Below are 16475 nucleotides of genomic sequence, written 5' to 3' on the forward strand. Positions count from 1 at the left end.
ATCAGCAATAATGGTGAGAAACCTATTACATCTTTCCTAGTGGAGGAACGTCCAATGAGAATTTTGTTCTGGTTTCAATTGAAGGAGTTCTAATAGAGCTGCCTCCAGCCCCAATATTCTATCTTCATTACAGGTACATTTTAGCTACCTAGCCCTCCTGCTAATGTCCTAATTTCTTCATACATGCCTCACTGCTCACTAGAACAACAGGTGTGTCCCTGAAACTTATATCTCACAAAAACAGCAGGCATGGGAACCCAGTCACTGGCACTGCCTAGGCACTGCCCCCAGATCTATTCCTCATATTTCCCACAGAAACAGCAAGTGTGTCAATGCACTCAACCATTGCCACATCCATCTAGTCCTAGAAAGAACCACAATTCTCAGTCAATCAGAAAGCAGCAGCTCCAGGATTCTCAAGCAGGATGTGGACCCCAAAACAATAGAAGGAACTTTCCCTAGGTAGGTACCTGCGCAGTAATAGCAAAGAACTGACCTAGAGTAAACTTATGATGTAGAGAGACTTTTTATTATATCATTATCATATATACATACCCTCCTAAATGGGTTTCTCTGTGTACATTGTGGGTAATCACATACTCGGTTTCACTATGACTGGGACCCCTCCTCCATTACCTAATCCTTTAACAAACTCCTCCTATCTTTTTACTATTAATCATATTCCTATATTCTATGTAAATTTCTGTTACATAATTGCATCTTTACCCTATAAAAATCCATCTTGCTTTCTCTGAAGTTGCTGGTTCCTCTTGGAACTTAGCCCACTCCATGAGAGGTGTCAATCTCAATAAATGCCTATAGTTGGATTAGAGGTGGTCTGACTGAATTCTTTGAAATGGTTTACCATAACATATCATGAAACCCCAACAATTTTTGGCATCTCTGGGTGGGCTTCAGGGTGCCCAGGAGCCTAGGGCTGTTGCCAGTGGGACCCCTGCTGAAGCTGCTGTGCTTCCTGTCTTCCTCCTTTTGCAAAGATGACGAAGGCTAACTCACATTTCCTACCATGCAGCCTTAGCTCAATCAGAGCTAGGATGACAGGGTGAAGGACCTTTATGGTTCTAATCTTTCATTGTATCCTCAACTTGGTCAGGGCCAGGATGACAGGGAGAAGGCACTGTAGTCCTAGCCTCGCCAGAGGAAGGACTATAGAGAGGAGAATCTTAGTGGGTTTTTTACTCAAATAAACTTCAATTTTGTGTCCACTCCTTAAAACTTCTTTGAAAGTAAGAGCTTTGAACCTACCAGTCAAGGTGAGTGGGATTCTGGAAAAGATCCATTGGTGCCTAGTCCCCTCTTCCCCAAACTGGAGAGCTCAAAACTTCGTCTCTGAGGTGCCCATTTTTCAGTTCTATGCATTTTCCCAATTTATCTTAGTGCCAAATAGCAACCAAAATGAATTACCTGGATCTATATTCCATATGATATTACACAGTTCTCGTTCTATGACCCAGGAAAGGGTTAAGTGCTAGTCCAATTTCAAAGTGCAGCTTTGAAACCTGCCTCTCTTTGATCAGTGAAGTGACCCCTTTTCTCTTCTCTTAGATAGATCTGAAGGGAGAAGTTTCCCCCTTCCTCTTTTTTCTGTCTTTCTCTCTACCTCCAGAACTTGGCTAGAGTCCAAGGAAGTAGAGAATTTTTTTTTTTTACCAACAACCTTTCTTTAAGAGACTATCAATCTTTCTAGCCCAGCTACTGGGTTGTTGTTTTTTTTCTATTTCCAGCTGGCTGCATTTTAAATCTTGAAAGGTGGCAGACTCAAAGATTTTTACACAGACACAGAACAGACAAATACAAACAGAAAGCACAGATAGCAACAACTCTTCTTGTTCTTCCAGATTATACAGAGAGTAGGATCTTTTACAATTTAGTAGTCCTGCAGGATGGGAGTTGAGACTGAATGCCAGTAAGCCTAAGGAAATCCCCCCTATAGCCATGTTCATCTCTTCAATAGTGTCCCACCGAAAAATGAAGAGGAAAAAAAAGAAAATGAAGTATGAATTTCCCAGCGTCCTCTGCCTAGAGGGAGTTTTGCTAGCAGCAATGGCCTTGGATATTAGGGCCCAAGCAATCCAGTCCAGCCTTCCTAGTTCTTGAAGGACCTCCCAGCTAAGAGAAGGGAAAAAGATAGACTTACTTTTGGATTAGAGGGGGCCTGATTCAGAGACTCTGCTTCACGTGGAGGTGGAGGTCAGTCAGAGACTAGAGTCCACACAGGGATGCCAAAAACTGTTGGGGTTTCATGATGTGTTGTGATGGAAACATCTCAAAGAATTCAGTCAGACCACCTCTAATCCAACTATAGGCATTTATTGAGATTGACACCTCTCATGGAGTGGGCTAAGTTCCAAGAGGAACCAGCAACTTCAGAGAAAGCAAGTTGGATTTTTATAGGTAAAGGTGCAATTACATAACAGAAATTTACATAGAATATAGGAATATGATTAATAGTAAAAAGATAGGAGGAGTTTGTTAAAAGATTAGGTAGTGGAGGAGGGGGTCCCAGTCACAGTGAAACTGAGCATGTGATTACCCACAATGCATACAGAGAAACCCATTTAGGAGGGTATGTATATATGATAATGATATAATAAAAAGTCTCTCTACATCTTAAGTTTACTCTAGGTCTGTCCTTTACTATTACTGCATAGGTGCCTACCTAGGGAAAGTCCCTTCTATTGTTTTGGGGTCTACATCATGCTTGGGCCTCCTGGTGCTGCTGCTTTCTGATTCGCTGAATATTGTGATCCTTTCTAGAACTAAATGGATGTGGCTGTGGTAGAGAGCATGGACACACTTGCTGTTTCTTTGGGAAATATGAGAAATGGATCTGGGGACAGTGCCTAGGGTAGAGGCAATGGCTGGGTTTCCATGCCTACTGTTTCTATGAGAACTATGAATTTCAGGGACATACCTGTTGTTCTAGTGAGAAGTGAGGAATATATGAAGAAGTTAGTACATTGGCAGAGGGCTAGATAGGTACAGGGGGCCTGTAATGAAGTTAGAATATTGGGGCTAGAGGCAGCTCTATTAAGACTCCATCATCAATGTCCCTACATGTTCAATGGTAGGTGGCTGAAGACTGTGGAATCCCTTGAGGTTGGGAAGGTATAGTTCTAGCCTTCTTTTAAAATTGTTATTTATTTTATTCTGAACCTAAGAAATAAATCAAACATTTTCATAACATAGTAGAATAGAAAAAAAAGGTGATTGTATACAAAACTGCAAATCTGTTACGTACAATGTGCTAATCCTTTTAAACACATGATACAGTTATCGTGTAACTTTCTTTTTTTCCCTTTTTTCTTCCCTCCCCCATCCTAGAGGTGACCACCATTAGAAATAAATTTGTATGTATGTGCATATATGTATATATGTGTATATACATATATACACACACACATATATACACACACACGCATATATATGTAAAAACATTCTATACATAACTTCTATTGATCAGTTCTTTCTCTGGATGCAGATAACATTTTCCTTCACATGTCCTTTGTAGTTAATTTGGGTATTTATAATAATCAAAATGACTCAATGACTCAAAGTTGTTCTTAAAACATGTATGCAACATTCTCTTGATTCTTCTCTAGTTCTAGACTCCTTAATGCCAGCCAAAGTTAATATTTTTTTGTGCAATGAGATTTCAAAGTCTTTGCCTTGGTCTGAAAGGATAGCAAGTCTAGGCACTAAGAAATATTAATCCCACAATACTTTACCAACCATGGAAGCTTTCTAGCTCTTGATTAGATATATTTGTGTATATCTTGTGAAATGATCAGTCACTACCAATACATGACTGATATGCTTACTATCTCCTTCCAGGGTTAGGAAGTCAACTTAGACAAATTCCAGAAATTTGCTAGTGCTTACATTCTCAAAGTTTGTGGCTTTAATTAATAGTAATTTATACAAAATGAGAACATCTCATGCTTCTTAGTGATGACTTTAGCCACCTTTAACCAGAAAAATCTATTTCCAACTAGTTCTAGGATCTTCTTTTAACCCATATATCCAAAATCATCACATAAGTTTTCATGATCATAGAAAAATATGTCCTGAAGAACATCAACCGTTTCCCTGGGTATGAGGTCAGTGATATTCCAGCGTACTATTATATTACATAGCTTCCACTTCTGCCATTGTCTAAATAGTAAGGTGCTTTTAAAGGACTAGAAATTGAGTCCTTTAGCATCTTTGCCTTGAGTCTGGACTATAGAACTTCTCACTAGCCCTCATCAGTCCTCTACTATTGCTACTAGTCATCCACAGACAACCAAGAAAGAGAAAGTTGGTTCACATAGGATATACTTGCCAAGCTGTCCAATGAGAGTCTCCAACTTTTAGCTGCTTGCCTACCTCCTTAGCTTTTGCTCCTTTAAATATTGCCTTAGCTTCAGTTTCTCATGACCTTCCAGATGGGGCATCAACATCCACATTAGTCTTCCCCTGGTAGTGTATACAAAATTCATAGTTGCCTAAGACTATATTTGGCAAGAAGAATCTAACTTGGCATTGGTCAGCATATATGTCAATGGAATTTTGTCTGGCCACACTTACAACTTCACTCCATATTTATGATCTTGAACATCTTAATGACAGATCACTTCAAAGTCAAGAACTCCAGCTTGGGCAAGGGGAAATGAATTAGTCTTTTTTTTCTTTTTTTGTATGCAAACTTTATTGATGATTTAAGAATATAAACATCAGAACTCTCTAGGAACAAACCATCAATTTGATTCCTAAAGATCCTTGTAAGTGGGTCTTATATTGGTGCTCATGACAAAGTACCCTCTCGACCCAGTAAGAGGCCACGTCTCCTTAATGAATGAGTCTTGAAGTTGCTCAGACCTCTACAAGCAAATGCAACTGAATTCTGGTGATCAGCACTTTTGATACAGAACCACTCCCAAGTCTCCAGGTTGGCATCTGTATGTAGGACAAAAGGCTTGCTTGGATCCATATAAGCTAATAGTGATAATTGTGTTGACCCAGTTGACCAAGATTTTAAATGCTTGTTTCCAATTGTCCATACATTAGTCTCTAAAGGGGTGGGGAAAAGAAGGGATTAAGCATTTATATAGTACCTACTATGTGCCCAAAACTGTGCTAAGAACTTTTACATTATCTCATTTGAGAGTTTTGTGGAGTTTAATACAACTTTGCCCTTCTGTTTCAAGGTCTCTTCATCATATATACATGAATGTGGTCTTTCAATAATGTAGTCATGGAAGCTTAGTTCTTAACAAATGTGTGACAGTAACCATCAAATCCCAGAAAAGTCCTTAGACCTTTTAAGGTCTATAGACTTGCCATTCAGGAGCATTTCAATATTCTCTAGGGCACTGCTCACACCTTGTTGAGATACCATATGAACCACATATTTGACAGAGGTTCTTTAGAACTGACACTTGCCTACTGAAAATTTCAGACAATTAACCTCTAGCCTAGTTAATACTTTCCTCAGTTTTTCCTCATATTCTTTCAGAGTCTTTCCAAAGACAATAATTTCATTAAAGTATACCAGCACTTGTGGATAATTCATATCTTTTAACTGTTTTCTCCATGGACCTCCAAGATACTTTGGAACCAGGGGTATGCTAGACTACTATGGCTCTCTCCAGTAGAGTTCCTGAAGGATCTGTGCTTGGGCCTGGATTGCTTAATATTTTTATCAACACTTCGGATAAATGCATATGTTTTAGATGACACAGTCCTAGAAGGGATGCAGAAGTTTGCAGAAACCAGCTCCAAACAACTCACAAGGACTGATTGTTAAATCTTCAGTGTTAGCCTTTATACCTCACAAATGGACAAATAATACAAATCAGGGCTTGGTTTATTGTTTTGCTGACTGTCTAGACTTTAAAAAGTGATGGATAATGTTAATAATGCAGATTAAATTTAAAAGTGTGCCACCTATACTTTTTTTTTTTTTGAGAACTAGTTGGTAAACATTTTTCTATCACACCTCTCCTTGGCGTATTACTTCAAACTGGTAAAAAGCCAGCAAGAAATATAAAAGCAGTCTTCACTTTATCTCATTCTGCCATAGGAATATGGTAATAACTATTGTTTAAGACCAGTATTGAGAACCACTGACTTCCCAAAGGAAAGTCCAGAGCATGATGTCCTGCTCCACTTCAGTTCTTTTTTCAAGTCTGGTGGTCTGCATACATTCATAACCTTCCATTTTCTTTTTTTGTACCAGGACTATAAATGATGTACCAGACTCTCTGAAGATGGCCTTTATCAGAAGATCTTTGAGATGGTTTCTGAGGTCTCCTACAACAGAAAAGGGAATTTTTCTAGACCATTCCAAGATCATTTTCAACACCATTTCTAGATCAATGGTCTAGAGTGTGCATTGCTCCTTAGGCAATTCTACATCCTTCTCATGAAGTGAGAACATACTTGTCCTTTTGTTGTCTTTCTGCCTCAACTGATCCTTCCATTCTTTGAGTCCCATAGAATCCCAAAAGTCAAATTTCTCAGAGCCATCTCTTTGCTTGAAGAACTAGCACTGCAGTGAGTTCACTGTCACCACCTTCCTCTTTTCTTTTCATCATGTTGCTCTCTCACCTGCCATCGCACATATGATTTTGAGTGACACCAGTAAGTCTCCCTGATTTCATCATCTCTTATGAGACCTCTCCTCTTCCTCCTTAGGGATGGAGAAGGGCTAAGTGTATTATACCACCCCCATTGAAATGTAAGTTCACTGAAGAAATGGATTTATTCTTTGTTATGTTTTTACTCCTAATACCTAGCACAATGCTTATACATAGTTGGTACTTAATAAATGCTTATTAAATTGAATTAGATTGAATTAAATCTACTAAATGTGCACTCCCAGTGTCATCTTCCAAATAAGTACTGAACAAAAGATCTGATTTGATCCTGACTGGGAGGGCTGTGGAGGCCTTGGACTTGGACAAAGGAACTGAGTGGGACATTTCCTTATTTTCCTCATCAATGTCTAAGTGTTGCTCCCACTGAGTCTGTTGGACAGGCTGTTAGAACATGTACATTCCAGTATTTACCCTTTAACTAAGGAAAATGAAACTTGGAGTAATCAAGAGCCAAGCCAAATGCGTTAATAGAAATCTAGTCAGAAATAAAGAGGCAGCTAGGTGGCACCATGTGTAGAATACCAGGCCTGGAGTCAGGAAGATCTGAATTCAAATTTAGCCTCAGTTACTTACTCCCTGTTTGGCCCTGGGTAAGTCATTTAACTTCTGATTATCTCAGTTTCCTCAATTGTAAAATGGAGTTAAAAATAACACACACCTCCTAGGGTTGTTGTGAGGCTCAAAAGAGATAATACTTGTGAAGCGTTTAGCACACTGCCTGCCTGGCACATAGCAGGTGACTGACAAATGCTTATTTCCTTCCTTCATCCAAGATAACCTGTCAACACTTTCTTGCATTCTAGAAAGCATTTTTTTTTCTGGCCCTACCAGCCAGCATCCAGGGAATTCTTACTGCTAGCACCTACTTTGATTCTCTGCAGAAATACCTACCATATGAAAGATAACTTAATCAATCAAGAAAACAACAAACATATATTAAATGCCTTCCATGTGCCAAGAATTGTACTAGGTACTAGGGATACAAAACCCAAAATGAGACGGTCCCTAAGGGCTTGAGCTTACCGTTCTATCAAGGGAGACAGTGTGTGTGTGTGTGTGTGTGTGTGCGCGCGCGCGCATGTGTGCATGTGTGCGTGTGTGCGCATGTGTGCGCGTGTGCATGTGTGCGTGTGCATGTATGCATGTGTGTGCACATGTGTGCATGCACAAAATAAATGCAAGATCATTGAGGGAGGGGCAATAGCCACTGGAGGGGTCAGGCAAGGCAAGTAAAATGTGCTACTTCAGGTTTTTTTTGAATTTAATTTATTTGTTTTCAGTTTTCAATATACACTTCCACAACTCTTAAATTGTCTCCCCTTCCTTTTCTCCTCCCTCCCGAGATGGCATGCAATCTTATATGGGCTCTACACATACATTCTTATTAAACACATTTTCACATTAGTCATGTTGCATAGAAGAATTAAAATGAATGGGAGAAACCATGAGAAAAACCATACCAAAACAAAACATAACACGAGAGGAGGTAAAGGCAGAGAACATTACAAGCATGGGGGGTAGGTAGTTGGCACAAAAATCAATAATAAACCAGCCTTTATTAAACAACTACATTTGAGCTCATATTTCAGGTTCTCAACAGGTTCCTTTTTATATTGGTTATTACAGGGTTCATTGAGGTAAATAGTTCTCATTAACTTAGAAGCTTTCTAAATCTCATCTCTTTTTTCACCATCACTTTCTTTTGTCCAGCATGGTAAGCCTAGTTGCCGACTGAGTGATCAGACATACAGTATTGTTGTCTTTCTCCTCTATCCCCAGAGACCTAAACATTTAATTTGAGAAGACTGTAATCAAAGAGATCAGTCCAGGTTTTCACAAATAACTAAGGCTTTGGATTGGTATTTGCCTTATAGTGGGGTGGCAGGTGGGCTTTCTATTCCCATGGCCAATCTCAAAGACAAATGTAATTGTGAATTAGGTGGGAGATTAGGTAGGAACCCAGAATTTCCTTTGAGGTATGGCCACTGACCGAGTTTATGTCCTGTTACCATTTCCACACCTTTTCAGTTATTGTAGAAAAAAAAATAAAATTGGGATTGACAGCCCTCTTAATAGCTAACAAGTTCGTACAATTTAAGAAAGCAAAGTATGTTTAATAAGACTGAAAAAGTAGCTTATTTCACACTATTTACTTTTGCATACTTTGTGTTTCAGCAAAACTAGACCCTCAGCATCCTTAGTTCATGTTCCACTCTGTCCTTTTTCCCTGCTTTTTTACTCATGCAATCTTTTATGCCTAGAGTAGATTTCCTTGTGCTCACTGTCTTTTAATTTCCTTTCTTTCCTTTAGAGATAAGCTCTGGTACCACCAGTTTCACAAAGCTTTCCCTCATTCCTTCTGCTGGAGTTGATCTATATGGTCATAGCACTTGGTATGGGGCAGCTAAGTGGTGCAGTGGATAGAGCACCAGTGCAGGAGTCAGGAGGACCTGACTTCAAATCTCATCTCAGACACTTGACACTCACTAGCTGTGTGACCTTGGGTAAGTCATTTAACCCCAATTGCCTCATCCTGGGTCATCTCCAGTCATCCTAAAGAATACCTGGTCACTGGATTCAGATGGCTCTGGAGGAGAAGTGAAGCTGGTGACCTGCACAGCCCTCCCTCACTCAAAACAAAGTCAAGTGCAAGTCATGTCATCATTTCTCTGATGGCATGGTCTTCTTCAGCAACAAAGGATGAACACACACACAATGTACTAGGCCTTGTACTCATTACTAGGGACAAAAAGACAAAAGTGAGACTGTCGCTGCATCAAGGAGCTTGTTTTCTAAGCACTTCTAAAGCTGTGGGGTCTTGCCTATGCTGAAGGGGTGGCGAGTAGAGAAAAGTTTAAGAAGCCCTGCTGGGACTGACCAAAATACAATAAGTTCTCCATAAAATATAAGCAAAGTTATTTCAGGGAGAAATGTAGGAATCAGAAAAGACCTTTTAAAGGAGCCTTGAAGGGAGCTAGAGATTCCAAGAATTGAACGTGAGGAAGGAAAGCCTTTCCAGGTATGGCAGGTTGTCAGTACAAAAGCATGGAGATGGGAGTGTGTTTTGTAAGAGGAATACCTGGAAGGTTAGTTTAATTGGATTGTAGAGTTCATGAAGAAAAGTAACATCTAAGAAAGCTGAAAAGTAGGTTGGAGCCTGGTTGTAAAGGATTTTAAGGGTAAAATAGAGGATTTTTGTTTTCTATTTGGGTAGAGAGGGGCGTGGTCAGACCTATGCTGTAGGAAAACCACTTTCTTGAATGTATGGAGAATAAAATAGAGGGAGAAACTTGAGGAAAGGAGAACAATTAGGAGACTATTGCAATAGTCCGGGAGAGAGATGATAAGGGATTACACCCGGGAAACAGCCTGTTATGCTAGTAACAATGTTGGTAAAGAGGAGAGAAGTGAGAGATGTGGATACTTAGAGATATATATCTGAATATTTGAGGGTGTGTGTGATCTGAGCATTGATACGTCTGATACATATCTCAGTATCCATCTATGTATGCCCTTCTGTATATTTCTGTCAGTCAGTCAGTCAACAAGCATTTATTAAGTGTCTGCTAGGTTCTGGGCACTGTGTTAATCACTGTTTATGTATGGATCTTAGTGACAGACAGCACAGCTTAATGGATGCAAATACTAGTCTTAGAATGTGAAAGACCTGGGTTCAAGTCCTGTATCTGACTCATACTAACTGTGTCATCGTGGGAAAGTATCAACCTCTTAGTGTCCTAGGCAACTATAAAACTAGAAATCTAAAGGACTTGCTGATCCCTATCAGCAGAAGGAATTTTCACAACAGAAACTCCCTGTGCAAATAAATCACAGGTAGGATCACAGATTTAGAGCTGGAAGGGACTTTAGAAGTCAATCCAATCTCCTCATTTTACAGATGAGGAAACTGAGGCCCAGACAGAAGTTAAGTGACTTGACCAAAGTCACACAGGCAATAAATGGCAGAGCTGACTCCTAATCTACTTCTTTTCCCACTGTACCCAAGATATATCTCTCCATCGGTGTGCTACTCCCTTGTTTATTATATGTAATATATAAAAATTAAATTCTTAAATTATATTAAAATTTAAAATTATACCTATGTAACTATCTCCAGTACTTAGCACAGTACCTGCCACCTAGAAGGTGCTTAATAAATCATTGTTGATTTGACTTGCTTTAGTCTTTCTTGCCTTTGCACAGAAGCCTCTGTGTGGCATTTCCTCTGCTAGTGCCAATGAGACCCCTTCCACCCATTCTCATCCTGTGTGTCCCTTGTCCCATTCCTCTGCATGCATGTGTCTACGTGTGTCTGTGCATAGGGCTCTGGTACTTAATAGCTGTGTGACGTGAGGAAGTAAGTCATGTAACCTCTCTGTCAGTACCTTTTTTCTACTATAAAATGAGGAGGTTGGACTAAATGATCATTAAGCTCTCTTCCAGATCTAAAACTTATGGGTATTGATGTATGCCTCTGTCTCCACGGGTGTATGTGTATCTGTGTGCCCTCTCGGCTTGGGGAAACCTCCCCATGGTACAATTCCCTTTGTCAGCAATCTTGAGGATTGACCTCTTCCCTCAAGAGGGAAGACCTCTTGAGTCAATCATTAATAAATTATTCAGCCTGCTCTCATATCAGCTCAAAGTCTTGATCATTGAGAAAGAAAACAAATTTCTCTGGATTGAACGAAACTCTATAGGGATCAGATCTACCTTGACAGTGGTGGGTGCAGCCCAGCAGCCCGGTTATATTCCCACGGCAGCCCTGGCAGATCAGTTACCCAAAGGGGAACATGCACTGTTGTGAATATGGATACAACTCTGTTCTTATCCTGATTTTTGCAGCCTATGATGCCAATCAGAAAGGTAAGGACCTTTCTTCTCTTATTCCCCATAGAAACCAACCTTAGAGAGTTAGTCTATAAAATTTCCTTTCTTTGCTGCAGTGGAAACATAGAGAATGCAAAGGACAAAATACCCCAAAGAATATCCATCCACCTACCTTTGGATAGGTCTATGCTATCCCGAACCAGACAGATGGAAGGAGTTTCTTCTGTGATAGAAACTCTTTAGCAAATATAATACCTTCATCTTCTTCGATCTTGTCATGATTAGGAGGATCATGTTAGATCTCTCAGTCCATTACCCATCATGCACTTGCTCTGTAATCAAACCCCTTTAATTCTAGTGCTTTCCTTCTGTTGATTACCTCTAATTTATCCTTTCTATAGCTTGGTTGTTTGCATAACTGAGCAAAAATGCATTGATACATCTACATACATATGAGCTGTAAGTGCCCAAGAGTGAGATCCTTTGGAGCAGGAATTGTCTTTTTACCTTTCATTGTACCCCTAAGTACTTCAAACACTGCCTGGCACATAGAAAGTGCTTAATATATGACTAACTGGCTGAATGACAGTATCACTGCTAGTTTCTGGAACCTGTTTGTCTTCATGATTTTGAAAGCATTCTGAAAAGATTCTCTCAGAAGCACATTAGTCCAGCCTGAGGCCGAGTGGCAGCAGGTACAGCCATTACAAATATAATAGATGAAGAAAACCCACAACCTCTTTTTGAGTCATATGTAGTCATATTTGTTATGACCTGTGGGTGAGAGGACTTACATAGAGGTAGCCTATCCAAAGTTATATCCAAGAAACTATCCAAAATTCTCTTTATTTTAAACAGATCCTATAGGAAATAGAAGGGAAAGGAAGCAAGATTAGAAAAAAATAGGGATGGGAATATGGGAGACAGGCCTTCCTTTGCATCCCAACTCACAGAATTACAGAATTTCAGAGTGGAAAGGGATCTTGGCAGTCAACCCATACGTGAAAAATAATTCCTTCTTCAACATCCTCAATAAAGAATCATTCAACCTTTGCTTGAAGAATTTTGATGAGGGGTAACAGCCAACCCCATCTTTTAATTGCTATATTTCTTAGAGAAAACTCCTGGCACCAAGCCTAAAGTTACCTCTTTGCCTCTCCCATCTGTTTCTACCCTCTGGTCACAAACTGAACAAGTCTAATCCCTGTTCTGGGAAAAGGTTATGTTCCCCCTGAGCTTTCTCCTCTCTAGCTGAAATAGTCTCAGTTCTTCAAACAATCTTCATATGGTTCAACTGCTCCTTTACTTTCTCTCCTCCTTTTCCTCCCCCCAGCATTTCTATTATGCTGGAGTAATTCATATTTGTTCATTGCTGTGATGTCAGTATTCATTCTTTTTATAACTCTTTTCTTGTGTCTGTATTGGTCTCTTCAACTAGATTGTAAGTTCTTTGAGGGCAGAGACCTCTGGCCTAGAGAGCAGAAAACCCAGCTCTGTTTAATAGCCAAGTCTCTTTGAATAAGTCATGTACTTGAGCCTTAGTTTCCCCAACTATAAAATGAGGAATTCCATGCCCTATATACTTGTGCAGTTGACACTCTTCCTCTTCCTTCACCTCTAACCACATGAAAATAGGATCTACCAGCTTATTGTTCAATCGGGGTCCCATCCTGGGATGGAACACTCAGTTGGGAGGAAGTAGTGTTAGATTCCAAGTCAGAAGATATGGATTAGAATCTGGGCTCCATCCCTTACGACCTGGGTGACCTTGGACAATTCACTTATCCTCTCTGTGCCTTTGTCTTCCAATCTATAAAATGAGGATGTTGGACAAGATAACTCCTAAGGTCCCCTTCTACTTCTAAATCTATGACCTCAAGTGTATTTCATTCAATAAATACAATTTGACATTGATTAAATGGCTGTGTTATACAGATCACCATGTTAGACAAAGGGGAGATGCAAAATGCACTGAAGACACATCCCCAGTGTCTAGCAAAGTAATAGGACAGACTCAGATAAGTGTGATCCAAAGTAATATAATCTCAGGATGAAAAGATCTCAGATCCAGGGCAGGAAGGGACCTCCAAGGCTATTTAATCCAACCCTCTCACTTTACAGATAAGGAAACTGAGGTACAAAGAAATTAAGTGACTTTAAAAGAATCAAATGAGATCATATGTAATAGTGCCATGTAGACAGATACTCTAGACAGACAGAGCAATAATGTATTAAGTACTGTGCTGATGCCACGCACTGTGCTCAGTGCTAGAGATATAAGAAAGCAAACAAGATAGCTCTGACTTCCAAATGCTTACATTCTAATGGAGGAAGAAAACACATAAAGGAGTCTTTATGTGGTTCCAATAGAAAACTGGTGGGGGGCAGGTGACGGGAAGGAAGAGGAAGGTGCCCACATGCTGGCACGTGGTGAGAAAATAGCCAGAGAGTGTGCTGGAAGCCTGGGCCCTGGCATCATATGGCAAAAGCTCACCTATCAAACTCAGAGGAGTCCAAGTTTCCAGTAAGATGAAGATGGTCAGAACAGAAGGTAACCCCTTATTATTAACACAACCCTCGGCACATGCAGGCACCTACTGAGTGAATCTTCAGTAAGCACTGGTTTTCTTCTATTCACATTCCTCAGAACTCAAAGGCAACAGCTGTCAAGTAGAGCAGTTTCCTGGACTATTCCCAAGGGACATGAGAAGCATTGAAGTGCTGCTGATACAAGGTAGGGGAACTTACCTTGGAAATTCATTTCCCTTTTCTGGAGAATTTTTCCTTTAGAAAGGGGGACCTCTCCTCACCTGAATTCTGAAAATTAATGATGTGGAAGGTCCTCTGCTTCAAGGAGGGCCTCATTGAATGCTTTTTTAAAGCTAATTATAAGGTAAGCATAATCCTGGGGAGGACTGAAGCTCCATGCCTCTCCAAGAGGTCTCACTCACTGCCAGGCAGACAGGGGAAGGCTAGAGAACAAACGTGAAGAAGGCCCAGATACCAGACACACCTGGGGAAGGGAAATGAGCAATATCAGAGAAGAGATGAGCTTCCTCCAATGGAGAGTTTGGCCTCAGGATTCATGACAGAAAGAGGTAACCTTAAAAGGGTGCCTTGGAAAGCATAAGAAACTGATTTTGTAATTTAATAAACAATTTAAGTTAAAAAAATTAAAATTAAAAGTTAAAAGAAACCTGCCTTAGTCCTTAGCCTCAGAGTCAAATATGAACCAGTGAAGAAGAAAGATACAATGGAAAGAGTACTGACTTTGGGGAGGGGAGGAACCTAGTATAACTCTTTCCTCTGTTACTTATTACCTGTACAACTCTGGCAAAGTGACCTCACTTCAGTTTCTTCAGCTGCTAATTGATGGGATTTGGACCAGAGAACCTCTAAGATCCCTTGTAACTCTAAATCTAGGATCCTGAGACCAAGCCCAGGAGTATAGAGAAGGAAAAGTTAACTCCTTATTTATGTTTGTTTGTTTATTTATTTATAAATCATTATTTACTTGGATCTCACAGTTTCATCCCTATGAAGCCCTGGGGTATCCACACCTTTTGGGACCTCCTTACCCTCCTGTTTTCTGCCCCCTGCTCTCAGGCTGTACAACTTTGGCCTTCCTAGGCCTTAATATTCCCACACTTATTATGGAGGAAGAAAACTTTAACCAATCAGATAATAAAGAGATTGTTGATAGCAAGACAGCAGAGCAGGAAGGGGAGGAAACCAGGGGCAACAGCCAGTTAACAAAATCACAACGCAGAAGTATCTACCTTCTTTACCAGGCAGAGTGCCAGCCCCAGCTATTAGCTTTTTTCTCCAGGGAACTACCAGGATGGCTTTCTATTAAAACATAAAGGAGGGAAGATTAGTTTAAAAACTATGTTGTTCTGAGTTGGGTGCTGTGTGGGCATACATCTGCATCTTTTAAAAAGAGGGGGGCATGCTGAAAAGGGAAGGGAGAAAGGAGGTAATCCAGAAGGTGGGGAAGAGGGGAAAGAAGGGGGGAGAAAGGAGAGAGCAGAGGAGGAAAAGGGAAGTGGAAAGGGGAGGAGAGGAAAGAGAGGGAAAGGAGAAAGAGTAGGGAAGAAGGGAAGAAAACAGGGAGGAGAAGAAGAGAGGGAAGGAGGAGTGGGAAAGGAAGGAGAGAAGAAGAGAGGAGAGAAAAGAAGAGAAAGGGAAAAGAGAAGCAAGGAGGGGAGGAGATGGAAGAAGAAAGGGGAAAGAAGGGGAGAAGAAGAGAGATGAGAGAAGAGGAGAAGGGAGGGTAGGGGAGAAAAAAGGGAGGAGAGGGAAGGAGAAATGGGAAAGGAAGGGGAGAACAGAAAAGGAGAGGAGAGGAAAAATGGAAAGGTGAAAGAAAAGAAGAAACAAGTAGAGTTTCCATTTTGATTTGCAAGCTGCAAGAAAGGTTGGTGGTTCTTCAAAGAGATTTGATTCAGCTTTTAACAAGGCCTCCCACTGCTCAGACTAAAAGCTGGCTGTCTTCTGTCACCTTTTGCCCACTTCTCCTTCCAGAAGCCCAGGGAGAAGCCAGAAGGGAAGCACTCAGCCAAAACCAGGCAGTGGCTACCCTACAGTGTGTTGATTCAGGGAACAAAGTAACAGTAAATCTTCAGGATTCAGAGGAAAGCGCAAAGGTCAGGTACACCTTGAAAAGCCTGAGTGTCATCACGGCTCTGCTCCAGGACAACCTCACTGAACCACACTGCTACTTATCTACGGCACCCAAACTGTGGTTTCAGGCTGGACTCCATCTTACCGTCCAAGGTGAGACTACAGGCAGGGTCCATGGTTTGGAAGAGTCATCGCCTAGGATACAGAAAAGGCAAAAACGGTTCCTGCCCTCAAGCATCTTCCATTCAAATTGGGGAAGATCACACATAAAAGTGTCCTAAACATGTACCTGCTTCCGGGATGGTACCAAATTCTAGAGAGTCAGAAGTACAGCCAGGGAGGGGTATTAAATATGACTAG

At 40.6% G+C, this 16475-nt stretch overlaps 1 protein-coding gene across 1 annotated transcript in view; it reads left to right on the forward strand.

Moving 5' to 3' along the window:
- The first annotated feature begins 11299 nt into the window (after nucleotides 1–11299).
- C2H17orf78 (chromosome 2 C17orf78 homolog) overlaps nucleotides 11300–16475 on the forward strand; it is a 29289-nt gene continuing 24113 nt past the window's right edge. Inside the window, exons 1-3 of the mRNA XM_072646958.1 lie at nucleotides 11300–11528; nucleotides 14140–14226; nucleotides 16017–16268. Coding sequence (XP_072503059.1) covers nucleotides 11456–11528; nucleotides 14140–14226; nucleotides 16017–16268 — 412 coding nt within the window. The 5' untranslated portion in view covers nucleotides 11300–11455. The remainder of the gene's footprint in view (nucleotides 11529–14139; nucleotides 14227–16016; nucleotides 16269–16475) is intronic.

This window comes from Notamacropus eugenii, chromosome 2, assembly GCF_028372415.1.
Source record: "Notamacropus eugenii isolate mMacEug1 chromosome 2, mMacEug1.pri_v2, whole genome shotgun sequence".
NCBI classification, from domain to species: domain Eukaryota; kingdom Metazoa; phylum Chordata; class Mammalia; order Diprotodontia; family Macropodidae; genus Notamacropus; species Notamacropus eugenii.